General features: G+C 42.2%; 1 protein-coding gene across 1 annotated transcript; it reads left to right on the top strand.

Annotated features, from left to right (window-relative positions):
• Positions 1-1,034: 1,034 nt before the first annotated feature.
• On the top strand, positions 1,035-25,477 carry HSF5 (heat shock transcription factor 5). The gene is made up of 6 exons (XM_009822101.2): positions 1,035-1,617; positions 4,408-4,776; positions 5,730-5,791; positions 16,995-17,507; positions 20,802-20,964; positions 25,416-25,477. Exons 1-6 carry the CDS (start codon positions 1,035-1,037, stop codon positions 25,475-25,477), a joined length of 1,752 nt encoding a protein of 583 aa, XP_009820403.2.
• Positions 25,478-25,885: the final 408 nt, after the last annotated feature.

Below are 25,885 nucleotides of genomic sequence, written 5' to 3'. Positions count from 1 at the left end.
GCAATGGCGGCGCTGAGGGGAGATGGCGGGGCTGAGGCAATGGCGCCGCTGAGGGGATGGCGGGGCTGAAGGGACGGTGGGGACTGAGGAGGGACGGCGGGGCTGAGAGGAGGCTGAGGGGACTGGGGGAGCTGAGGGGGCTAGGGAGCTGAGAGGGATGTGGGAGCTGAGGGATCTGGGGGAGCTGAGAGGGATGGCGGGAAGTGGGAGGGATGTGGGAGCTGAGAGGGGTGAGGGAACTGAGGGATGGGGGAGCTGAGAGGGGTGAGGGAACTGAGGGATGGGGGAGCTGAGAGGGGTGAGGGAACTGAGGGATGGGGGAGCTGAGAGGGATGAGGGAACTGAGGGATGGGGGAGCTGAGAGGGATGAGGGAACTGAGGGATGGGGGAGCTGAGAGGGATGAGGGAACTGAGGGATGGGGGAGCTGAGAAGGAGGGCAGGGGCTGAGGGGGATGGCGGGGTCTGAGGGGACTAGCGGAGATGAGAGGGATGGGGGAGCTGAGGGGTCTGGGGGAGCTGAGAGAGCTGCCGGCGGCCGAGGGGGCTGCCGGCGGCCGAGGGGGCTGCCGGCGGCCGAGGGGCCTCCGGCGGCCGAGCGGGCTGCCGGCGGCCGAGCGGGCTGCCGGGGGCCGAGCGGGCTGCCGGCGGCCGAGGGGACTAGGGGAGCTAAGCGGGATGAGGGAGCTGACGGGACTGGGGAGCTGAAGGTGATGGCGGGGCTGCCGGTGTGCCCAGGCGATGCCGGGGCTGGCGGGGCAGCGGCGCGGCGGGGCCGAGCGGGGCGGCAGCGGCGCGGCGGGGCCGAGCGGGGCGGCAGCGGCGAGCAACGCCTAAGCCGGGCGCGTGCCGAGCGGTACGCCGGGCAGCCCGCGCTGGGGGGCGGGAAGGGGAGCGCGTCCTTCGAGCCCCCCGCGCGGGTTCCTTGCGCGTTCCTTGTGCATTCGACGGGAGTTCGACGGGAGTTCGACGGGGCTCCCTCGCGCCGCGGCCGTTGTAGTACTAGCAGTTGCCGCTTCCATCGCCCTCTGCTGACATGGATAAGTCGCAGCTCCCCGCTTTTCTCAATCCCAACAACTTCCCGGCCAAGCTGTGGCAGTTGGTGAACAGCCCGCGCTTCCGGTCCATCTGCTGGAACGCCCGCGGCGAGGGGCTTCTCATCGACCAGACGCTCTTCGAGTACGAGCTGCTGGGCGCCGGTCCGGGCCGTGCCACGGGGCTGGCTGACGATCAGGCATCCACCGAGCTCTTCAAGACCAAGAACTTCGCCAGCTTCATCCGACAGCTCAACCTCTACGGCTTTCGCAAGGTGCTGATGGGGCCGCCGGGCAGTGCAGCAGGGACCGAGCCTCAGCGGGGGCTGTGGGCTGGCAATGGTGACGGCAATGGCAGTGGCTCTGCCGGGCCCCTGCACCACTTCCAGAGCCCCCACTTTCGCCGTGACCGCCCTGATCTCCTCGTGCACCTGAAGCGCCTCACGAGCGCCAACAAGGCGAAGCTGGCGGCTGGCCTGGAGGTGAACAGCCGCCCACCCAACCGCTCCCAGAGGCTGCAGGGCACATCGCTGCACGGGGACACGCTGCAGACACCCTCGACACTCGGTAAGGCTGACAAGTCCAGTGAGGCAGGGTGGGCTGTGTGGGGCCATAGTGGGTTTGAGAAGCGCTGGGTGGCATGGGATTTGAAAATCAGCACTCTGCTGAGGGAGAAGTGTTACTTGTCCTTGTTAGTGGCTGCTCAGTTCACCTGGTGTAGGAAAATGTTGTTCTTCATGCAGGTAGATCTGCTACCAGTAAGCATGGGTTATGTGGTTCACGTGTCAATACAGTCTTCGTTGTATATTGCGTTGCCCCATCTCTGTGGAGCTGGCACAGCTCTACCAGGTGAAAGTGACTCGTCCTTGCCCATCAGTAGGGATGCTTAATAAGCTTTCATTAAATCTGTGTGAAATGATGGGTCATGTGAAGTGACAACTAGAGCATCCACTAAGTTTTGTGCAAAGGAGAAAGGACCCAGTGGTCTCCTGAAAAAGAATTACAAGCTAGATAGTTTTTAAAGAGGATTGAATGAGTAGGTGAGAGCTAAACAGAAAATAATACTGTTAAAAAGTCCCAGAACATGTTTTATTTCTTTCTAACCCTCCTTGAGAGGATCTGAGTTTTCCAAGACAAGTCTGAGCTCTCAGAGGATTATTCCACAAATTCCATATAAGCTTGAGAGCATTGTAGTTGATGCCATGTAAGGAAGATGTGAACATCCTGTTTTGCGATGCTCTTAGTCTGATTGAATTGTGGACTGCTACCAGAAGAGCAGTCCTACTTCCCATTCCCTTGGTCATGTGTTAACCATCATCTTCCTTGCAGCTGATCCAGCAACTGTGTTGGTTCAACACAATGATCTGAGGAGAAGACTTGCGCGGCCTTTTTGCGGGTGGCTCTCGGACCAGGGCAATGCACCGCGTGGGTGCAGAGCTGTGAGGCTCGGTGCAGGAGAAGTGGCAGGACTGTGCGACCAGGAGAGGGGGAGAAGCAGTTGGTGGTGCTGCTTCCTGCAGCACCTGCCCACATTTAGAACAGAGGAGGGTATCATGATACTTATTCTTGGTTACTGTTTCAGAGTAGGAATCGTCATCTAATTCATGCAATGTTTTCTATGATGTGTGTGGAACTGCACCTGAAATACCAAGAAAACAAAATGAAGCATTTGAGAAGGGAAGGAACTTATTTCAATACTGAGGCTAGGAAGCATTTACATTAAAGATTTGGTGTTAACATTGTTAAGATTGACATGAATCATTACAGACTTCTTCAATGAGATCTGGTCTGACTGCTGTAATGCAGGCTGTTGGTAGAGTAAATGCTAAGAAAGATACAGCCTTTTAATTTTTTGGCCTCTGTTTTTATGGGTGCAGTTTTAGAGAGCTTTTGCTCTAGGAGTCTCAGTTTCTAGAAAGACAGAAAGAACAAGGAAAACATCAGGTTTTATAAGCAGTCAAGTTCTGACAGGCTGACAATTTACTGTGCGCTCTGTACTGACTATTTAGGGGCATGTCTTTGCTGTAAATGTGAGGTAATTTGATAGATAAAAGATATTTTTGTTTGCAAAGCGTCAGTCTGTTCCAAATGTTTTGCAACACGTAACTCTGTGTTAAAACATCCAGGAACAATTCCTGCAAAGCAACTGGTGCTTCGTAACTTGGCATCCTGTGGTGTCTTGTTTATGTGTTAAAACTAGATAATCTTAATTTCCCTATCCAAAGGTAAAATATAAACAAAGGAATTCTCACACCTCTGTTCCTTCTCTGTTTATATATGGTAAAAATACTGAACAGGAAATAAACAGTCCTATCCATTAACTCTTAATAAATTTTCAGGACCAGGTGGTATTTATTTAGTGATTCTTAGTAATTTAATATGAACTTGCAGAATAATGACTGTATGTTACCCATTTCTTGAATTAGTTCCCATCAGAGGAGTGAAAGAGGTAAATGTGAGGCTTTTTAAAAAAGTCGTTTAGAGTGAGAATTGAGAACTGCAGGACTGAGAAAGCCTGACTTCTAGAGAAACCCTGTTGACATGAACTGTCCTGAAACTTATAATTAGCATGGCTATATACAACACCGGAGAAAAGTCACAAATGCAGTAGTTCTCTTCAGAGTTCGATGAGCATAGGTATTCTTGGTGTTACTGTCAGTGTTTCAACAAAGTCACCGAAACCTCCAATGGAAGTCGAGCTGTCACGGTATAAGAGCAAATACCATTTCATGACATAGTAACTGACTAAGAGAGGAAACTAAGAGAAGAATAGAAGGAATATCTAGGAAATAACAAAATGGCAAAGTTTGGGATATTTTAGTCTAAACTGAGCTGACTGGAAAAAAAGCTGGCTTTGAATTTTTTTTCTTGATGAATTAAATTACTTGTCATAAGGTACTTTCAAAGTCACTTGGGGGATTTTGATGTTGCCCTTCCCTTAGCTGTCTGTGAGCTGTCAGCATTGGAGTTTGGTAAAATCTAGCTTTATGATATCCCTTTCTCTTCTTTTTTTTTTTTTTAATGTTTTGTCTGATTTAATACACGGTACTTTGTAAATCACTTTTGTTTGGTTTAGTAAGTTACTATGCATTTTGATTTATAGCACATTTCTAAATACTGATAATGTGTTACTGCAAGTTCGAGGAGATTACATGCTACGTAGACAGCTGTGTGTTGGCACTGCACTAATATGCCACTGCAGCAGTTACTGTACGTTCAGGTGTAAGAATACAGTCTGTTTCTGGATTAAGTATATTGGAGCACAGGTAGTCTTCCCAAATAGTGTTGTAGAGCCTTGGCTCCTCATATTGCCTTTCATTGCCTGTGAAAACTCCTTTCCTCAACACGTTTCACTTTATTTTGTACCCACTGCAGGACTGACGGCTGTAGGACAGTTCCATCAACCTTGTCAACAGAGTTTCTCTCCTTACTCCAACGTACCAACTTCATCCCAGAACCAAGGCGCTTTACTGACAAAAAGTTTAGATCGCACTCCAGTCCCTCCCAGACCACGGCAGTGTTCTTTTGTGTGGATTCCAGGCCATGGGGCTATCCCAGCTTTTCCAGGTCAAGGGCCTGCCTTTCCATCACTCCGAAGGTGTTTAACAGAGGTCACGTACACAGTCAAGACTGTTTGCTCTATTCTGCCGTTTGAGCAGTGGGCTCGAACCATTGGCACTTCCCTTCCAAACTACAGCACCTGCGCATCTTCAGTGCAGTACTCACAAGCCTCCTATTCAACAGGTATGAAAAACATTTCTACACTTGCTTTTTAAAAAGATACTTAAAAGTGATGCTTTTAAATACTTTTCTACAGTTCTCTGTCATGTGTATATCTCAAGCAAGAATTAGATAGAAAGTGTAAAGTCTAAAAGGAAGAGAGACCTTTAAAGCAAAAAGATTTTCTGTTTGGTATTCCTTGTCCTTCCTCCAGATTTTGAGCATCCCCTGGTGATTTTCCAATAGCCTTTCTGTTGAGCTTAAAGGGCGAGGAGAAAAACATTTGTTCACAACTAGTCAGTGTTAGGCTAACCTACTTACAGAGATTACTTTGGTGGCTAGAGCCTGCATCACCAGCCACAAACTATTAAGTCTCCCCCCAGGAGCAGGGTGTCCTGAGAATCACAGAATGGTTTGGGTTCAAAGGGGCCTTAAAGATCACCTAGTTCGAACCCCCCTGCCATGGGCAGGGGCACCTTCCACTAGATCAGGTTGCTCAGAGCTTCATCCAGAATACCTGTTTAAGGTGGGAGATGGTCCCTGCTTCTTGTTTCTGTGGGTTACGGAGCATAGGCTGAAATTCATCCTACTGAATTTTAGCTGTCTAGATCTCGGCTAGACCCCCAGACCTCTTCCATAGTCAAGGGAAGGCAGTGGGCATCTCTAGGGCACGATTCATATACCTTGGTGTAGAGTTTGTCTTGGGGTGAGATTACTCACATCCTGGAAGTGCCCATTTTGCAGTACTGACTGTGGAGCAGTTGAGGGAGACTAGCGCAGATTTAGACATGAATATGTAGATCTCTATAACTGGATGACGCTAGTCTCTCTCACTGGAGTTATAAAAGTTTAGTGAATAAATTGGCTATGTTGTACAGGTAAAATCTTCTGGGGCGGGAGGTGGAGGGGAGAGCATGATGAAAGCATACCAAATTTTGCAAGGTACAAAAATTAAGGTGTAATTCAAACTAAAATAGAGAAACTTATGGAATCTGAGGCTTTTGAAAACTCCAATGAATTCATTAGTACTTCTGAGAAGGTAAGTTCGACATTTCACTAGAGAGTATTATAAATTTTTTAATTTTCACTGTCACTTAGGACTGTCTCAGTGTTTTTACTTCTGTTCCTGTGTATCTCTTAATCTCTCCGCTATCCTTTCTTCTGTATATTATAACATATAGAATGCTGAAAGCTTATTTCTTCATATGTCCACATGAAAAAGTCTGCTTTCCTTCATCTTGAGAGCACAGCACCAAGATTAGCTTATTTGGAAAGTGATACTTAATCTTAAAATATGTATTTCATAAGTGAGGGGACTAAAGAATATATGTTCAATCTTATTCTTGACTCTTTTCATTTTACTTTTGAAGTCCGATTAAACTAAATCAAAGTAGAACTTTGTCAAAAGGTTTCTTTTTATGTATATTCAAACTTGTTTGTTAACTTCAGCGACAAAAAGATTTACCTGGTTTTTCATTATGTTTCTTATTGAAAGGGCAGTAAAATAAAAGATGCTCATCTGGATCTTTTTTCCCCGCTAGCATTAGACCATAATTATTTTAAGGATTTAGTTCTGTTTGCTTTCAACTATCTGCAAAAGCTTTGATAGTAGTAGGATTGCATCAAAGAAATGCAGTGAAGCTTTATTATCAGAGAGTATCCTAATAATGAAAAATCAGTCAAGGAGACTATGTGAGAAATGTTAGTTATTGGTGCCACCTGACACTGCAAGTCCAGTCATGCCTTCCGAGTACGGCTGTGGCTGTCAGGTTCATTTACATACAATAGCCTTTCTGGAGAGTGGTAGCTTAGGAGTAGCCATGTTATTCTGAATGATACACCCTCTGTTAAGATAAATAATTTTCTTTGTATGAAAGGCTTAAAATTCACATGGTCAAAAGGGGATTCTTAAGGTAAATAAGCGGCTGAAAACATCAGTTTTAACACAGTATGAATAGCACCATATTTTCCCTTGAGAAAAGCAGACTAGATGCATTATTAATGCACTTGTAAAACTAGTTGTAGGATTCATCTTGCCTAAGATTCATCTGAATGTGTAATAGTTAGTTGTATATGCCTGGGCTTGTCATCTAGGTTACATATATAGTCAGTGGAGAGAAAGGGGCACCTCCCAGAGGCTGAGTCATTCTAACTTTCTTAGACATACACCTTGGAAGACAATTAATTTCTTTCTGATGAGCCTATTTATTCATTGACTGTGCAGAGACTTGACCACTGCTAGACATCTGAGTCTATGTAGCAGTAAGGCAATGAATCCCACCAAAATGTCTAAGTTGAAACAACATTGTCTCTCCCATTTTCCCTTGTTGAAGAGACCTTGGGTATCACCTTCATTTTCATCGGTCTTTTGGTTGGTAAAGGATCGGAGCTTGCATGGTTTTTGTATTCAGGCCCATTCCCATGTATTCACTGATGTGGCAGGAACAGGCACAGCTGCATGCCCCAGTTTCCTGCACAGCTTTGAGTACTGTTGACCCAGTTGTCTGATGAGTAACTAGCTTCTCTTAGGCATAACTTTTGGACCTGACATGATAAGTTGACACTGAAAGGATGGTCTTAAGGTTCTTCCTTGGTATTTCCCATGTAGCGCATGCTCAAGTGGAATGGCAGATGCTGGAGAGTGTCAGTCTCATGCCCTTTGGCCCAGCTGAGCTGATAATAACGCTTATTAATGGCTGTTGCTGTCTTGAATGCATAGAGATGATCCATGCATTCCTCCAATTTCCAACAGATCTTTGGAGAAATCATGGTGGTTGTTCAAGCTTGGAAAAGATCTGCTGCTGATCATACTGGGTGTGCGTTTATTTTTGGGCTTTCAGCTTTCCTGAGCTTGCATGTAGTACTGGAACCTATGAAAAGCATGCAGTACAAATGTGTACACATCAAACTGTAAGCATGGAGGCTTTCTGATATTCTTAGATTTTATTTACATTTAGGTTCTAACTTCTGGATACATTTGGCAAGACAGATCTTTGCTAAAACCATGGCTGAGCTGAAGCATAGCTGTCTGTGTCTATGCTGCTGTATTAGACTTTGCCAGGAAAAGTGCCTGGGTGTCTCGAGCAGCTCTAGCATTCGACAGTTAGCCTGGTTAGCCCTCTCCCCCAAAAGTGCTGTGCTTCGTTCAGCAGTTGGCATGGGCTTGGGACCATTCCCAGCAGGCTGTTCGGATGTGGCTGTTTTGACTTGGAAGAGTAAGAGATTTTAATAGTATTAACAGACTCTGTGCCAGAGAATGGATCTGGATCCATTTAGTTCACTGGTAGAGCTGTAGCTTTCATGTCTTCAGCAAAGATTATGATTGATTTGTTTTTCTCTATTGAAACATTGAGAGACCACAAAATAATATTGTCTCGAGGAGGAAGATGTGTGTAAGAATGGGATGTTAATATTGTCATCCCTTCAGTAAATTTCACATGCTTGTTTTTACACAATTCATCCCATTTTTCCAGTGTTGAGAAAACACGATTTAGTGAATGTCTCAATAATTCTCTAATTAATAGTCTCTGCTTTGGAGATAAGAATACTAGCCTTGATCAGACCAAATGCCCATATAGCTCATCATTTCCTCTGACAGTGATGCCCAAGGAGGAGTGCAGGAGTTGAGCAAGCTTTTCCAAAATACGCCAACAGTGTGGCCTCAGGGAACTGATAAACCATAAGATGAGTTGTATTTAATAGCCCTCAGTGGTTTCACTTCCATGAACTTGTCTGTTTCTCCCAGCCGATGTAGACTTGAGGCATATACAACATCTGTGACAAGGACTTCATTTCACAGCCTTACTGCATTTTGTGGAAAGAGCTGCCTTTTCTTGTCTCTTTTGACCCTGCTGCATATTCATTAAATCTCCATTTGGTTTTTGTGTGAATGTGTCTATATCCCTATCCCTCTCACTGCACCAGTCATGATTTTAAATACTTCTATCTAAGTTCCTTCAGTTGCATTTTCTCTGGAATGGCGGGTCCTGCCCCACGTAGCTGCTCCTTCAGGAAGGTCTTCTGTACATCATCCATGTTGCCTTCCCTGTAACCTCTTCTGTTACTTGCTTATTGAGATGTAGAGTCCAAAAATATACACAGTGGTCAAGGTATGGGTGAATCACAGATTTATACAGTGGAGTAATAATGTTCCTATTTAATTCTCTGTTTGCTTTTGTATTCTTTCCTAACAATCTGATTGTTTCACTTGTGACTTTGGAGGTCTTTTTGACAGCTGCTGAGTCTCAAGCTGGTATCTTCCTGAAACTTTCTACTAGAATACCAAGATCTAGTTCCTGATTATTGACTGACAACTAAGAACCCATCATTTTCTGTGTGAAATTAGTTTACTTCTCCTAAGTGCACAGCTTTATCTGGTGGGCAGTGGCTTTGGGAAACTTATAAGGGCTTTTTTTTCACATCTTCATAGCTGACTGCTCTTTTCTGATGTGAATAACCTGGTATTATCAGCAAGCATCACCTCACTGCTCACTCACTCAATTTTTAAAGTAAGTACTTTGTTAAAATGATGAGCAGCATGAGTTCCAGTGCAGGTCCTTGGGGACCTCCACTGGTGACCTCACTTGCCTGTGAAAAGTGACTATTTATTCCTATCTTCTGTGTCGTATCTTTAAAACAGATTATTTTTTAAATTTACAGCCTTCCCTCTTGTGCTGTTGTTGCTCAGTTTTCGTAAGAGTTTCTGATGATGACTTTGTTAAAAGCTTTTTGGCAATCTAAATAGCGTATCAGCAAGATCACAGTTAGCCATGTTTACCTGCTGGAGGTCTTTCAAGAGGGCAGTGAAGGGTGAATTCTCTTAAACAAAAAGAAGTCTTGTTGACTCCTCCCCATTATATATTACCCAGTGTCAACGAATTCTCTATTCCATTGCATTTCCTTCTAATTTTTCTGAGTCAACTGTCAGATTTATAACTTGTATTTGCTTATAATTTTTTTGTCAACATACTTCTAAATAACTTCCTTTAAAAGTATTGATTTCTTTGCCTGATTCCTTTGCAACCTCTTTGGAAATCTGAAGATATTTTCAGTACGTTTGAAATATGGTCATTCGACTTCTGTGCAAGAACAGTTGTGATGCAGAGTGTTCAGTCCTTTCCTTGTTCTGTGAACTGAGCTCTTCATTGATCTCCGCTTGTTCTCAGGGGTCCGTTGCTGGGTTGGTTATAGCCCCGTTGACAGCAATTCCTTTTTCATAAATCAGTGTTCGTATTCCGCGTATTGTGTCCTAAAGAGTGTGTGAATTTTCCATCCATAGCTTGTACATCTCTTTTTTGGCAGAAACCAAATGTATTTTGAGGCTGATCCATCTTGTTTGATGGAAGGGGATGTGTATTTTTCTTAATTTAGTCAGTGAATATTCATTTATTCCATAAGATGCCATTCATCCCTGTCTCCTTAATATTCAAATGAGATCCATGTTCAGTGTCAGTTATTTCATGACAGCCGGTGACAGAATGTGCTTTAGCTGGTAATTTCTTCTGGGCATGACTAGATTAACTCTATCATAGACAAAAGAGCTTAGAAATTTCTTCTCTCCAATAAACAGGGTAGGACAAAAGCATGTGAGTGAAGCCGGTATGTTTGTTGAATCGATTCAATTTGAAGACTTGAAGTATTAAAAATGAATCAACATCTTTGCCTTTAATAACACTGACCGTCAGTAAATGCTTTCTTCAGTGTCATTTAAAAAGTTGTTTGGATATATGGTGACTCTCCTGTTGTGACTGTAGGTGATGAGTGGTACTTAATCTAAAATTGGCCTCCATCTTACGGTGGATTTGCTTCTTAACTGACTACCGTTAAGACTACGTTTGTGTCTCCCATGATATTTCCACAGATGCATTTGTTCTTGCTCTTAGAGCAGTCACTGCCATAGCCTATAAGCTGGCAAAAACAAGAGTTCTTGTGAGTGCAAACTGTTCTTTTTATGCAACATCCTACATTTTAGAACCATTCAGAATCGGTCAGCAGTCTAGTCTTGTACACAGTTATTTTTGTTCTCCCCACTTTGATTTACAAACATGACAATTCGTTTGATTAATGAGTTGCTTTTGCTATAGGCTCTACTAACTGTAAGAATACTGTCATTTATATTTTACTTGTAGCTTTTTGTAGCATATGATCTGGACTTAATGTTTTACACTTACCTACTATTTCACAGGCACTTTTTCCCTTCAGGTCCTTCCTTTTCTTTTCTTAGAAAATAGGTTCTTTGTAATATGTGTTTGTTTTTTCTTAGAATCACTCCAGCAGGTTACAAGAAACGTTGTACGTTCTGTGTTGCTTAGCTCCCGTGTTTGTTGCTCCAAACTGCACAAAAATTCAGCAACATCATATTAAAAAGGGCAATAGGTATAGATAGTAAAAAACCATACTGGTTATTGTAGCAACTGTCTCATGTGAAATCCCGTGTAAGTGTCAAGCATTGCAAATAAATTGATCTGATCTGTTTGCCATCTCAAATTACATTTATTACATTTACTTATTATGAACATTGGACTAAATTTGATTTCATCAAGGATTTCTCTCTCTCAGAATGATTGCAGATTTTAAGATTATCTGTCCTGCGAATAATGCCTTTACTTTTAAATTATCTCTGCGTGTCACCAAAAAATAATGGCTGCAGGATACTGCCTCATCTACAAAGTTGCTCTTTAGAATAAAATCACTGCTTAATTTCGGTGTGTGTGTATGAACATCTAGGCTCTTCTTATGTGAATCCACCTTCTGTGGTATGTTGTGATGAGAAAGTCAAGCAGCCAAAGCAAAAAGGTGATATTAAGGTACAGAAGACTGTGATTGTGAAGATTCTATGTGTGTGTATATGCATTTGATAATATATATATTTTTAATATATGTACACGTATATCAGAATAAATATTTTTTAAGATGATGAAATGAATCTTAAAATCACTCGGGAGGTAATAGTACATTTCTGGAATTTAGTTTACTGTGTGATTATTGAAATGTTTAATCAAAGTAAGCAATAGAACTCTGCATGCCAAACACAAATTCTGGAAGTCTGATAACTGTGTTTGAATTCTTGCAGCTCCACTGCAGTGTTCTTCGGCACCTGCCCAAGTAGATCCTCTGCCAGACTGTGCTAGTCTTCCCACTTCGACAAACACCCAGTCCGGCTTTTTCCAGGTTAGTGTAGCTTACTGAAACCAGGTGAAAGCAAAGGAGGCTGTATGAATGAACAAACTGTACATTTATGGACTTCTGGAGTGAAGGATATAAATTTGAAAATTGATCTGCTTGAGAAAGTGAAAGTAATGTGGTTTACAAATATCTAGTTCAAAGAACTGCTGAACATTAAATGGGCAGTTGTGTAATCCAAGTTAGGTGTCAGGGCAGCAGCATAGTGGGTGTCCTCATCAGTGGAGTGTTTTTTTCTGTACAAGTTTTTTGCTTGACTTCACCAGAATTCATTTTAGTTAACGAGTTTACGTTTATCTTTGAAGAATGTCCTTGCCTGGACAAAAAGAGATTCTTTAATATTATGAAAATACTGGGAAACAGCTCCACTTTTTTGTCCCAGACAGCTTTCTGCAATCCTGAGTTTCATTTGATGCATGAGAAAAAACAAAGTGACTTTTGGAATTGGCCCCACCTCAGAGCTGTCTTATTAAAGATAACTACGGTGCTTACTCTAAATGCTTTATATAATTCCGGTGGAAACTGCACTTTATTTGGAGGGCCTGGCTTATCAAATATAAAAAGATCTGAAGTAAAAATGCAAGGACTTCCTTTTCTGTTACAGCATAATGCATATACTTTTTTTTTCTCGTCACAGAGGACAAGCAAAGCAAGTTATGCTTATGTCTGTTGAAAAAGGGTTGACCTACCCAAGCTTGATCATCCAGTTTCCTGTCTTGCAAATATCAACCTTTGTCATTTATTCATGATTTTTTTTTTTACATAAGCTTATCCAAGATGGCCAAGTTATGGCCAGGATAACATGTTGGTGTAAGGATATAAATAGCCAGTGGCCAATCATGCCATTGAAGCTCCAGTATTTATTTTTCACACAGTGCATCTTTATCATGATGACTTTCGTCATGGGCGTCTTTTTCACCCAGGACATGAGGACCAGTCTGAGTGATGGGAAGTTACGATCAAATAACTTCCTAACTCAGAAGGCAGGCTGAGATCAATGTTTGGGATAGCAAATCATTCCAAAGGAGTCGTCAAGGGTGTTGTTGTGGCTAGATTGAAAGATACTACAAATACACTGTCCAAAGGGTCTAGCAAAAATCAGTTGTTTGGAGAAGCACGTCCATGGGCAGTGTGTGGAGTCAAAAGAGATTTAGGCCATTTACTAGTGGATGCTTTGATAATACAACTCTAACTGGGAAGCTCCCAGTCAAAAGCTGCTGGTGCATCTGGACGGAGATTTCTGGAAGGTAAGCCTCTGTGTGAGCAGCCCAAACGCAAGCAGTGGCATAAGTCAGTTCTGCCAGGTCAGTAACTGGCTGTGTCTGAGCAGGATAACACAAATATCATACAGAATGGATCAGCAGGACTTCCTGAGATTTCTGAGTCTTAGTGAAGCATAGATCATTTCTCCTGGAACATGGTGATGGGCTATGCAGATAGCACAGAAGACAGCGGTTTGCCTGTGGTTCTCACTGAGCTGTGGGGAATAATCAGTTTACCTTTTCTGTGCTCTGGGGTAGATACTTCCCCAAACTTCTGCTGAGGGATGCAGACAACGACAGTACTGATCATCCTGCCCAGCTTGTGTATTGATCGTCAGTAACCACCTGCACAAATCCTCAAAAGCAGTAAAATTAATCAGCCCTGGCTAATGAAGCATTTTTATCGTTCTTCGCAAAACCCAGAACTGTTGCATTGTATCGTTCCACTCGATATCTTCCACCAGTTGCGGGAATTCAGCACACTGCTGTTGAAGACTGTTTGATCACGCTGCAGCCTACTAGATACTACTGGCAAAGTCTATACAAAACTGCTGGACCAATCCATAAGGCAGTAAGCCATATCAGCACACTGGCAGTCAGCAAGCTGATCATCAGCCCTGTTTCTGTTGGATCCAGCCAGTGCTTTGGGGTCTCAGAAGAAAAAACAGGCACTGTTGGACAAGAAAGCCTAAACCTTGTGCTAGTCCTTACTGAGTCTTGCCAAGAGCAAGTTTGGGAGAGATTAAGACAGGTACAGTTTCTTGGGGCTTGGCAGCCAGCTGCTAGGCTTGTACAGTACACACCTGACCTGCTGAAACTGTTGGGTGACCCCGACTGGAACACGGGCAGACAAGGCCAGTTAGTGAATGTCTGTCTGCCAGCGGTTTGCTCTCCAGAAGAAGCTACAGAGAATTACCTCATGGAACAGCAAGGGGATAGAGACAGTTATACCCAGACATAGTGGCTGATTAGGGTATATCTCTTGTCAGGTTTCTGAAATCAAGGTTTCAGAGATTTGTACTGCACTCTCATCACAACTGGTTACAAAACTGGGAGCTCAGGTACAGCTTCATACTCTTTTTTGTTTGGGTTCTCCGGAAGTGGGGTGTGGATCAGCGTGATGAATCGGTGTCCTTGGATAGGAATGAGTCTTGTGAGAGAAGACTCCTGCTATCTTCTGCAACAGCAGTTCTGGCAACTCAGTATTTCCCTGCTGCTTTATCATAGGTGTAAACCGAAGCCACATACTGGATTTTAGTGATTTTTTTTTTTTCCTTTTTTTCCTTTTCTTTTTAACTAGTAGACCTGCTGTGTGATTCTTGCTGTTAGCATTGTTATTAAGCTGTCAGTATTTCCGTGTGGAACTGAAGCAAGAGGTAACTGGAAATGGAAGAAATAAATGTGGGAGAAAAAAAAGAAGAAAAACTTTCCTGACCTTAAAAGCAGCCCTAAGTAGTTTGCTTTTGTTTGTAATAAGGATGATAATCAGCCACATTATTTCAAAATGAAATTGAGTCTGAACTACTTCTGAATGATTGCCCAAGCGCTCAAGCCAGATTGTTTTAGTCCTAGCAGCCCCTAAAAAGGTGTGCCTGTGCTTTACTTCTTGTGTACACTATGCTAATCTTGTAAGTCAAATGCCCATCTTCCCTTTCACCACTTTTGCTAAATTAGACCATTTTTCCTCTTCAGCTCAAATGACCAGCAAACTATTAGTCTTTTGAGTCCCGACTTCTCCATCTTTTATCACTTTTTGTTGTTTCACTGCTGCCTCCCTCCCATCCTTGTCTGTCATCTTCTCTAGATAAACCAAAAGGATTTAAACTGTATCTTTGTGTGAGCACTTTCTCCTATTGGAAATGTGTACGAGATCCTGTAGTGCATCCAAGAAGATGACATGTGTTACAACAGCTTCAAGCTGAGGTCCCCTAAGAAGAGGCAGAAGTTGCAGTGTGGGTTGGTTTGTTTGTTTGTTGGTTTGTTTGTTTGTTTTTGGCAGAGGTGATCTCATCCCTGGACAGTTGGCTTGGTAACCCCGATCCTACTTAAAATCCTGGCTGCAAAAGGCGATAAAGAAGCAATGCAACAAAAGTGAAACACCTTGTTAATATTTTGAAAAATACAACTGAAAAATATTGAATGAAAGGAACTATATTTAAATCTATATCATAAAAATATAAAGGTGGCTTGCCTTTAATGGAAAGACTTTGCTTAACTTAACCTTAATTTCTCAAATTCCAGGTTTTATCTTCCCCTTCTTCCCTCCCCACCCTCCAAAGTTTATGGCTATCTGCAGACTGGCATATCTACATGAATCCACAACAGAACTTGACTTCATACACCCAAAGGAAGGGATCTCATCTCTTTGTGGTATTTCCTTCAGTGACTTCTGATGTCCATGCTGCTGAGAGACCAAATCCTTCACTGGCATTTGATCTGATATGGTTTTCCTAGTAGGTGATCCTGTGGCTTCCTGTTCTCTAATTTATGCATCTATGGAAGTAGCTTTTTATTAACCATTACCTCAGCTAGAAGGTCTGAGGATAATCAGGCACTAAGGGATAATCCTTCATACTAGATCTCTTTCAAAATAGGATTATTTTAAATATACCTGAGTTTCTGTTCATTTTCATTATATGACTTGTCAGAAGAAATTAGCCTTCCAGTGTCCTTTAACTCTGAGTCATCTCCAGAAGAAATAGCAATACAGACACTGGCTGTTAAAATGTGATTTATCGTTTCACTTGGGTAGGACTTGCTACTTTTGAAAAACTCTTCGTTGTCATCTTTCTGCTTTAAATGTTCTTTGATTTGTATGAATTCTACTAAAAAAATTATCATTGGATTGCTGACTGTGTCCTGTCATCTTGTGATGTCATTACAGTGAAATATTTTAGTAGCGTTCTGACCTGCTCTGTGATGGCAAAGGCAGTCTCTACAAGTTCTCCAAGAAGCGTTTCTGACCTGAGGATCTATAAGGCTTTTACACAGATTTATGCAGACTTTGAGTCGTGCATTTGTGGGTCACTGTGTCGTGACAGGAGTGTCCAGACGTGAGGCTGTGACAGACAGGGCAGTTCTTCAGTATTTGTTTTCATAGGTATCTGAACTCCCGTTCATTTTGGGACTGGAGCATCCCTGGGAATCACCCCTTGTGTGGATGCGTATAGGGACAATCACTTGAAGAAGAAAAAGATGTTACTGGTAAGTAACTGAGTTCCTCAAGTTGTGTTCTCCATATGCACATTTACAGCATATGTTTTCTTTTTCTCTTGCTTAAAAATCTTGTGGTTTGTGTTGATTTTGCACACAATGGGAGTGCTTGAGTTTTAGAAGAACTGAAGGCAGGTAGATTTGCTATATCGTTTTCTCTCACATACGTGGCATGTGAAGGGGGGGTTCTAATGTACCCCCACAGGTCCTACTAAGACTGGAAGTCTCAGGTTTGAATGCTTGGGTGTACTTACACCTGCAGTGCAAAGGGTATGCAGACAATGCCTCTGAAGGAGTATACAGCTACTGGTAAGTAACCTTCCCTTCTCTCTGGGATAGACAGTGAATAGAAGAAAGCAAGCATGCCAAGAGTAAGGTGGTTAATGAAAAACAAGACAAAGTAGTAGCCTTCTTTTTTTTAATTAAACCTGCTGTTTTAACTGAGAATAACAGACAATCTTTCAAGCTTTTGGATAAATGAACACTTTGGTTGATTGCTCAGGTTCATTTCCAAAGCCTTACAGAACGAATACACATCCTGTCACTGTAATTTTTTGATAGAAAAGTTCTTTTTGTTTCTTCCAGGGTCCTCCATTGCAGCCATCTGATGCAGCTGAACTTCTGCCCTCTGACTGGCTTTCTGATCTATCTGATGACAAGATTCCAGAAATAGATCTTGAAGCTGTGTTTCAGCTTGTTGATGAGATGCAGTCATCATTCAAAGATGCAGCGGTGCAAGTGGAACCTCGGGAGAGCCAGTATTCAACCCCTCAGTGTAACGGAGATCAACTGCAGCTGGTTAATAGCGAGGGTAGTGATACACTGTCTTCTTCAACTGAGGAAAACCAGCTGGAATTTCTTAGTTCTGTAGCTCCAGGTGCATCATTTATGATGGGAGCAGAACAAGCAGCACTTCAGCCTTCTGAATTTCTTTGTGCTACCCCTACCAATGCATTTGTAGAAAGTGCTGTTGGTGAAATAATGCAAGAATCTGTGATCACACAGGAAGCATGTAACGAACTGAGAGAACAGCCATATGACTACCCAGATCCATTCTCTGCATTGATTGCTGAGGGAGGACTGTTCGGTCCAGAGCAGGTAAGGAGTAAAGGGAGATCATCACCATCTTTTTTGAGATAACTGTATTCAATAGTAATGCTAGGGTCTGGACTGATAGCTTTTTAATATTCTTGCCTGCTTAAGAACTAAAGGCTTCTTTAATTAAGCTTTTAATGGACAGTGAAGGGTTTTGCTTGGTAAAGCAAGAGTTAAAAAAGAAGAAGGAATGAAAAAGTATCCCCTTGTTGGCCAAGGTAGGGTGCTCATTTACATGGGAAAAATACATAGTGCAGATGTATTCATGGTGATGAAGTGGAAGCTTTTTTAGGTTATAACATACTGTCTTAAATAAAAAAGAGTATTTTGAGAATTGCCACTGAAGGCAAAGCAAGCTTACGACAGAATAGTGGCCGTGCACAGAAGACAGTTTTATTCGTCTGTGTAGCAGCCCCGGAGGAGCAAATTCCTCCAGGGTTAATACAGGAACATCAAAACAGCTCTGCTGGGTCAGATCAAAGGTCCCTTTTGCCCAGTGTCAAGTCTCGGGACAATAGCTGTAATCTGATATGTAGCGAAGAGCAAGAACAGGGCATGCAAATAGAACAGGGCATTCCTCCTCATACTTTCCAACTACTTTCAACTTGAGGACTTGGAATGATACCGTATACTTAATCTTCTGAGGACTGTAGTCAGCCCTTGAAACCATGTCAATTTTAGCATACAGCATCCTTTGACCAAACAGATACTTTGCTCTGTTGCACACAGAGCTTCCTTTTATTCCTTTGGAGCATGACTGTTACTAACTTCCTGTGATGCTTCCTGGTTTCTGTCTCAGAAGAGACAAGACATTCAGCTGTCATCCCTGGCCGCTTAGGGCATGTCACTTGTGGTTGTGCAGACCTCTTATCACAGCCTCCTCAGCAGTCTTTCCCCAGACTGTACAGTCCTGCTGTAGTTCCCTCTGCATGGCAGCTGCTCCGCACCTCTGCTTAGCTTTGGGTTTGTTCTCAGCTTTTTCTATTTCTACTACATCCTTCTTTTGAAATGAAGAGAGCATTGAAGTTGTGGGAAAACTATCCATTTTTACAGTGGCACAAAGATGTTTGCTGCTTTGTTCTCTTATTTCTTTCACAGTATTTCCTAGCATTTACTTGCTCTTGTGACAGCTATTGAGCCTTGAACTGCCCTCCTCATAGAATTCACAGTTTATTAGAAACCTGCTTTATTCTGCTTTCCTGATTTCCTAAAAGATAGCAAATTAAAGAGCAATTCTTTACGTGAAAAGAGTTAGTACATGCAGTGGTCCAGATCCAGAGTTGTCCTCTTAGCCTCTGCGAATTCCTGTCCTAGACTTTTACAGGTTTTGGCCTTTAATGGGCATATTTTATTCCACTCCTACTCATAAGAAATACTTTATTTTCTTCTTCAAGTGGAAATACAGCATTTCTGTAATGCTTGATCAAGAGGAATTTGCCTCCTGTTTTGTTCAGTCTTCTTGGCAGTATACCTATCTGAAGGTTGAAACTCTTGCTTTCTTTGGTGAAGGTTAATCCAGGAAACCCCATTCATGTGAGTTTTTTGGCCATTTGCTGGCCATTTGCTGGCCAGGCTGGTCCCCACACAGCCCAAGGTGTCGTTAGCCCTGCTGGGCACCGCAGCATCCCCAGGTCCTTTGTAGAAGAACTGGTAGTCAGAGTTTCTAGACTTCTTTCAGCACGTAGGCTAGTCATCATTGGTTATCCCAACATGCATGTGTTTTTTGTTTATCAAACAATGCAGTTTGAGTTCTGCATCCCCTGTCTGATAATGGCTCTTCAGTTCATAGTGTATCTATTTTTCTCTTTTAAATAATGACATTTGTAGAATTGTTTCTAGAACAGTTGTCCTGTGGAGTTATCCAAATTAGGATGCTTACTTGAGAAATTTTCCCTTCTGTCACTATTTGGTTAAGGCTGCTTACTTATTTTTCTAGAACTTATTATTACGTAAATGTCACCAGGAATGGAGAGGTTTAGATCCTCACTCATGAAATTTGGGTTCTAGCTGGTGAAGGTAGTGAAGTACAGTCCTCCTTCCTTGTCTTTGGTTTTATGCCTAGGAAGGAGTTCCGGTTCAGATGTTGGACAAAATGCATTGCTAGCCAAATGGTTTTCACGTGGCCTTGTTAATAGTACTAATGCAATACGTACAGACAACACACTTCAAAGAACACCTACTACAGTAAAGTGGGTATCTAGCAAGCGCAGGAGGTGTGTTGAGGGGAACTAGCTCTTCCTTGAGTATTCAGTTACTGTATTCGCACAGGCTTTTTTGGATATTGTCATACAACTTTGTCAAAGAATGTATATGTAGTTCTAGTAATACGCATACACATTGCCTTTTGTATACTTAACATTGAGTAACGACAGACTCCAGGTGGAGAGTGTGATTTATGGAATTACTAATATCTTATTACCAAGTGTGATGACCTTTTGGCTTCTGTAAACTCACACATACCAGTTTTCAAAAGCTTTTTTTTCCTTAATAGAAGGGAATGTTGCAGGCTCTGAACAATCATTCATCTTTAGGATATTGATTAATAGGATATTTGCAGAAGAGATTAATATTCTAGAACAGGTGATAGTGAGAACATCTTTCTGTCTGAAGGTGAACTCCGAGTGCTTAGCTTTGGGCCTTTACTTCCTCAGTGGAATGGGAGCATAACTTGGTTGTTTGGTGCCCTTTTTTTTTTTTTTTTTAAACCTACAGATTTTTGCCACATGATCATGGAAATATACCAGTTCAGTAAATGGCTGCCTGCAAAATACATATGGAGCAGCAGCAGAGGGCTCCAAAAAGCAAGCAACACATTATAATTTAATGTCTTAACAATTGGGTGGGGTGAGATTTCCAACCAGAAATCTGTGACTCGCATGTGTAGTTTTGCATCACACAGCTCTGTCAAGTTGTTTGAGCTAGATCTGTCGTTACTAATACACGTGTTGGTAACAATGAGTGCACCTGGATTTCTTCTAGCTTATTTCTTACAGCTAGTTTGATAACTGAGGGCAAAGCTCAGACTGTGAGGACGTGTACCCTAACTTTGTACATTCTAGTTTTCTGATTTCATGTTTTGCTTAATGTGACATTTTGTAAGACCTTGAGTTTCTATTTGGCAACCTTAATTCTGAGTTAAAAACACTTCCTGTGTAAACCATCTAGCAGTGTTGAACACTTGCTAGATGTCCTTTTGGAGTGGAGAAGAATAGTTATTATTTTATCCCTAAAGTGATTACAAGAAAATATTGAGTGATCTTTGGGTTTATTTTTTTTTTTGTTTGTGTTTTTTTTAAGGTGAATACTATTGTTAATTATGAATACAGTACATCAAAGACAGAAGAGAGTCAATTCGCTTCAGGAACTGAGCCTGTGAACAACTCTGTGAAAGAGATGGATGCATCTGTGAAAGCTAGAAGCAGGAAGAGGAAACACAGTTCAGACGAGGACAGCAACTCTGGTAAGAAGAGATTCTACGTTTTTTTAGAGATTACAGAGACAGCTACTCTGAAACTAACTATTACAGAAAGGGGAGATCAGAATAGTTTAGTTATTGTCTGCAGTGTAAGTACTTCATTGTGCCTTCAGTTAAACTAATACACTTGTACAACTTACCAACATGCTTCTATAGATACCCTTAAGCTAATCACTCTTACGTGGAAAAGGGTTTAAATTATATCAGTAAACAAAACCTGAAGTTCTGGGAGTTGTGTCAGGAACCTGGATGTCACAATATTGAGATGAAGTCCATAGATACGTTTGCTGGAGAGTGACAGCACTACGAAGGAAACACTGAGTAATGAGGTGACTATTGAAGTAAAAAAGGGAAAAAAACCACCAAACTGATAAAGTCAGTGTAGAAGTCCAAACCTTTTGTCTCAGATCACTAATTAAATTTTGTACCAGTCTGCTGATGTGTATGCTGAAATACGTAAGAAAAACAGCAGCAGAACATCTGAGGCCAAACAAGTCTCAAATCTAGTAACTAAAGGAAAAACCTAAATGTCCACATATTGGAGAGACATCAGAGGACCCAAAGAGTACTTTGGATCCGTTCTAGAGGAGAAGTTGGTGCAGCCTGCAAGTCTTGCAAGAAGCTATTTCCCTCACAGCTGTTCATCAAAGAGCTGATTGTAGAGTTTGAAGAGCTGTTGCTCACTTCAAAGGGTAGTTTCTAGGTTCCAGATAATGATGCTAGTTAATAATTACAGCTCGTAACGCCCATCAGTTTCAAACATTTAAGTAAGGAATAAAGTCTTTTTGCCAGGAAGCTGAGAAAAAAGGTTGGATGCCATCTTGAAAGAAGACAAGCTTTTGTTTAAAACACAGAATTGAGACTTCTTGTTCAATTACTTCCTGGTATCATGGATAATTAGCAAACTTCTCAGCTTTCATATCTAAAGCAAAACATTTGCTTAATATGCCAGTTGTAAAGTTATGTACAGGAACATTTTGGAAAGCATTTCCATGGGATTGTTCCACAGAGATGAAACACTGTTACGCTAATGCTAATTAGCAACAATTAGCATAGAGTCTACTCTCTGGGAAATGTGATAGTCATCCAGGTCTATGTTGCCAGGGTTGTACCTTTTATGCTTGGAGTACGTGTAAAGGGTAGAGACAGCCAGCACACCTGAGCCAAACATGGTCAGGCTCAAGTTGGCCCAAAACAAATTGGGCACGTGATACAAGCCTGGAAGCTGGCATAGCCCATCTCCTGCATTTCAACTGTAAGCCTGAAGCAGACAGGTTTAAATGTAAGCTGACTTCTGTTGCTCTGGCTACATATTTTTCTGTCAGTACCTCCTTTGCTCTGTGAGTCTTTGGAAGCAATTTCTTCCTTAATCTTTCTGTGCTGAAGTATCGCATCATGAAAATTTCCAGGTGTTTCTTCACAGCTTACCCTCTGAAAGCGATTGAGTGCTGTCCGTCCTCCTCTTTTCCTTTGGGCACTCATTTGCAAGTTTTCTGAGCCTGCATTTTGATATGTATCCTGCTATAGAGAAGGCTTTTGTTCCATCTATATCAGTAGACTGCTGACATGATTCACTTTTCTTTGTTATGTGGTGACACCAAGTTCTAGATATCACGCAGCAAGAGCTGTGGTACCACAGGCCGCTGCAATGAAGATGGAAGGAAAAGTCACTTCTGTGACTGGGAGCAGCTCTGGGCTGAAACCAAAGTGATAATCTGTACAAGTGAGCCAAGAATCAAACCCTCCCTTGTGGAGAAGGTGTTGATTGCCTTTGAAGAACTAGACCAGATTTCTTTGCCTTTTTGCAGCTATCCTGCAGCAAGAGAGACAGCTGTTGTCTTACTAAAATGCAGGCCCCAGGTTTTCCCTCCATAGCTGCCAGCCCATCTCTGCAGCACCATAAATCACTGAAATAGGTTATCTGTTTTCTTCAAATGAAAAACAATATACTTACACAACTTTTCCAAATAAATTCTAGTTTACCAGTTTTAAGAACGTCCTACCAACCAGGGGCAAGGTGAAAGGTCTCTCTAGTCCGTTGTCCTGTCTCCAAAAGTATCTTTGGCGGTTTTGTACTATTAAGTAGAAAAGGCCTCAGTAAACTTTTCTTCAATTAATTTTTCTAGTCACTTTTTGAAGCCCTGCAAACATTTAGCATCCACTGTGTTTTTTCTAAGTTAATGTCATTAACATACATTAATTACACAGTGGGTGAAGAGCCCTCTTCTTTGTTTGTTTTGAATGCAAGTGTTTGCTTTAACCATATCTTTACTCTTCGTGAACTAATTGTCTTTGTACCTGACAATTTGGCAGAGGGACCCTGTTTTCTTTGGTAGCAGCAGGAGAAGAGGAGCTGTTTGTGAGTCCTCCCGGGAGTCAGAGGCTGCAACAGAGGGTGCAGACCTTAATTCAGCACTAAGATACATCATTGCCAATGAGTATAGGCTGCGTCATCTGTTCCCTTCCCACTCTTTTTCTTCAGGCACAGTGGGTATGGCTCTCTAGTTCCTGGTGTGTTTATCACACTGAGGTGTGAGGGATAGTTCACCTTTCAGGCACTGCTTTTTTCAGCCCCAGGCTCTTTCTTAGGACATAGATTTGAAGGTGCTGATGATGGATCTTCTTTCTCTGCTACTTTCTAGTTGAGCTGATCCAGAAAATGCGATTTTTGGAATAAATATGTCTGCTCGTGCTGGCAGCGTCCGCATTTGCAACAGGAGTCCTTCTGGACTTCATGAATGATTGATAGGAACTCTCTAAATTCTTCACGTGTCCTTCCCCATCTCCTCTGCATTCTACCCCGCAGGTACACTCAGCTAGTGAATATAGCTGTACTAGACCCGATAACCTGTGGTTTGTGCTTCCTCTTCTAAAAGAGAACATAAGAAGGACCAGATTCTGATTGGAGAAATTTTTGTTTGCAGCCCTTCTTTCTGGAAATAGGGATCTCAGAGTGGAGCAGGTGGAATTTGTTCCTTCTGGACTTAAGCATTAAGCTGATACTGACACGTTAAGGAAAAAGCTTGCTTTCTCTATGGCTGGCCATATATTTTTTGTGAGTTGTCCAGTCCTTCAAATAATCTGGCAACTTCCTCTATTTTTTTTTTTTTTGCTACAAGAACACAGACGTAATACTGAGATGCCACTGACTCATATGAATCCATCATTATCACGCTGCAAAATGCCCTAGACATTTACCACCCACTCCCATGCCACTACAGTTGTGACACTATGCATTCCCTCTCATTCACTCCAAGCTAAATAGATCTATACACGTGCAATTGCTAGGCTCACATCTTCATTCAGGCAAGGTCTCCCATGCTGTTATATGTTCCCTTGAATGATTCCTCACACCTTCCAGACAAAAATAGTTTCATTGAGTTCATTAGTGTTCCTAATAGGTGACGGTGAGATCTCCTACAAAGGTGTCAAGAGTTAATGTGGGGACAGGCCTCGCCCTGAACTCTTCGACATCTCCTGTCTGAAGCCCAAAGTGAAGTTGCTGTCAGGAGTTTGAACTGCAACTTCTTGCTCCAGCTCAGTTGCCATTACCTTTACTTCATTATATATTCAGCGAAGGACTTTCAAATTACCTGTCCTGGCAGTCTGCTATTTTGGATGAGTGGATGTTAGACACTGTCTCCTGATTTCATGTAATTCAGAGTTGCATTGTTACTACACCCCTCATTTCTCCATCCCTGCGCATTTTCGAGACTTCTTCCCAACAGAGTCTGCTTTGACAGGGGGCGAATGTCAGCAAGTGCAGAACTGGTGTCTGTTGGGCAGGAAAAAGCACAAGGGCTGGAGTACTTTTCTGAAGATGTGAATGTGTCTCGTTAGAGATTAAAGTTCAGACGGGTGACATTTGCAGTGGTAGTGCTGTTGTGACTTTACCAGGGCACTTGTTCGCTTTCTTGACCTGTGAGATCTGGCCATACATTGGGAGTATCTCCAATTTGCCGTTGATCAGGGTAATTTTTAAAAAAGGAGTCTCTTTCTTTGTCCTGTCTGTGACACCACGAGTTTTCTCTAGGATCTTGGCACCAGGCATGGCGTACTTCGAGGCAGTTGTGCCTTTTACAGGGAAACGAAGGTGTATGTCACAAGCAGAATGGGCATTTCTTGTAGGTCCTGCCAGGGTTTTATAGTAACGAACATTTGGCAGTTGGTATCCATGGTAGTGAGTGCACATATAAATAATAGATCTTGAAGAATGGGAGCACTTTTCTTATAATTTGTTTTGTTGTTTTGTATTTAAAGTTCTGCAAAATTAGAATAATTCCTGTTCTTTAAACAGTAGGCCTCAAATTCTCAAGTTACAGTCTGCCTTTCAGGCCGTGTTTTATAGTACCTGGTAGAAGTCCAGTTGCTACATGTGCTGCCAAGTGAACATACGTGAGGACTGATCCTTACTCAGTATTCCTTTTTCTTCCTAGATGTCTGCCTGCCGGTCCCCTGCAAGCGGCGGTGCTTCGGGAAGGGGGAAACAAGAGAGTGAGAAGTGGATGACAACTATGTGAAAATGTGCAGCAGCTGCCAGCTGGGTTCCCTTGTCAGGCTCCAGCGGCAGTGCTTTGCACACAACAGACGCTTCGGATCATTTCAACTGTCTTTTTTAAAAAAAAAAAAAAAAAGTCTATTTTTTTGCTTTCATTTTAACTTTGTAGGGTATTATTTGTTCCATGTTTTATACCTCTTCCATTACATTTTCTACCTGTTAAGTTATAAAGCATTTAGTGGTCAGAGTATTTAATACGTAGTAATTACTTAGCTGCTTATATTTTTTTAGATATAGAAAGTCTGAACTTGTTGTTAAGAGGAAGCCTTAAAAACTTTGTCAAAACTTTCTTACTGGGAACAAAATAGTTTTTTACTGCTGTATTTAGAATCTTTTTATTTAACATTG

The sequence above is a fragment of the Gavia stellata genome, chromosome 25 (assembly GCF_030936135.1).
Source record: "Gavia stellata isolate bGavSte3 chromosome 25, bGavSte3.hap2, whole genome shotgun sequence".
Taxonomy (NCBI): domain Eukaryota; kingdom Metazoa; phylum Chordata; class Aves; order Gaviiformes; family Gaviidae; genus Gavia; species Gavia stellata.
Note: the sequence above shows the minus strand (reverse complement) of the source record. Positions and strands in the feature narration are given on the sequence as shown.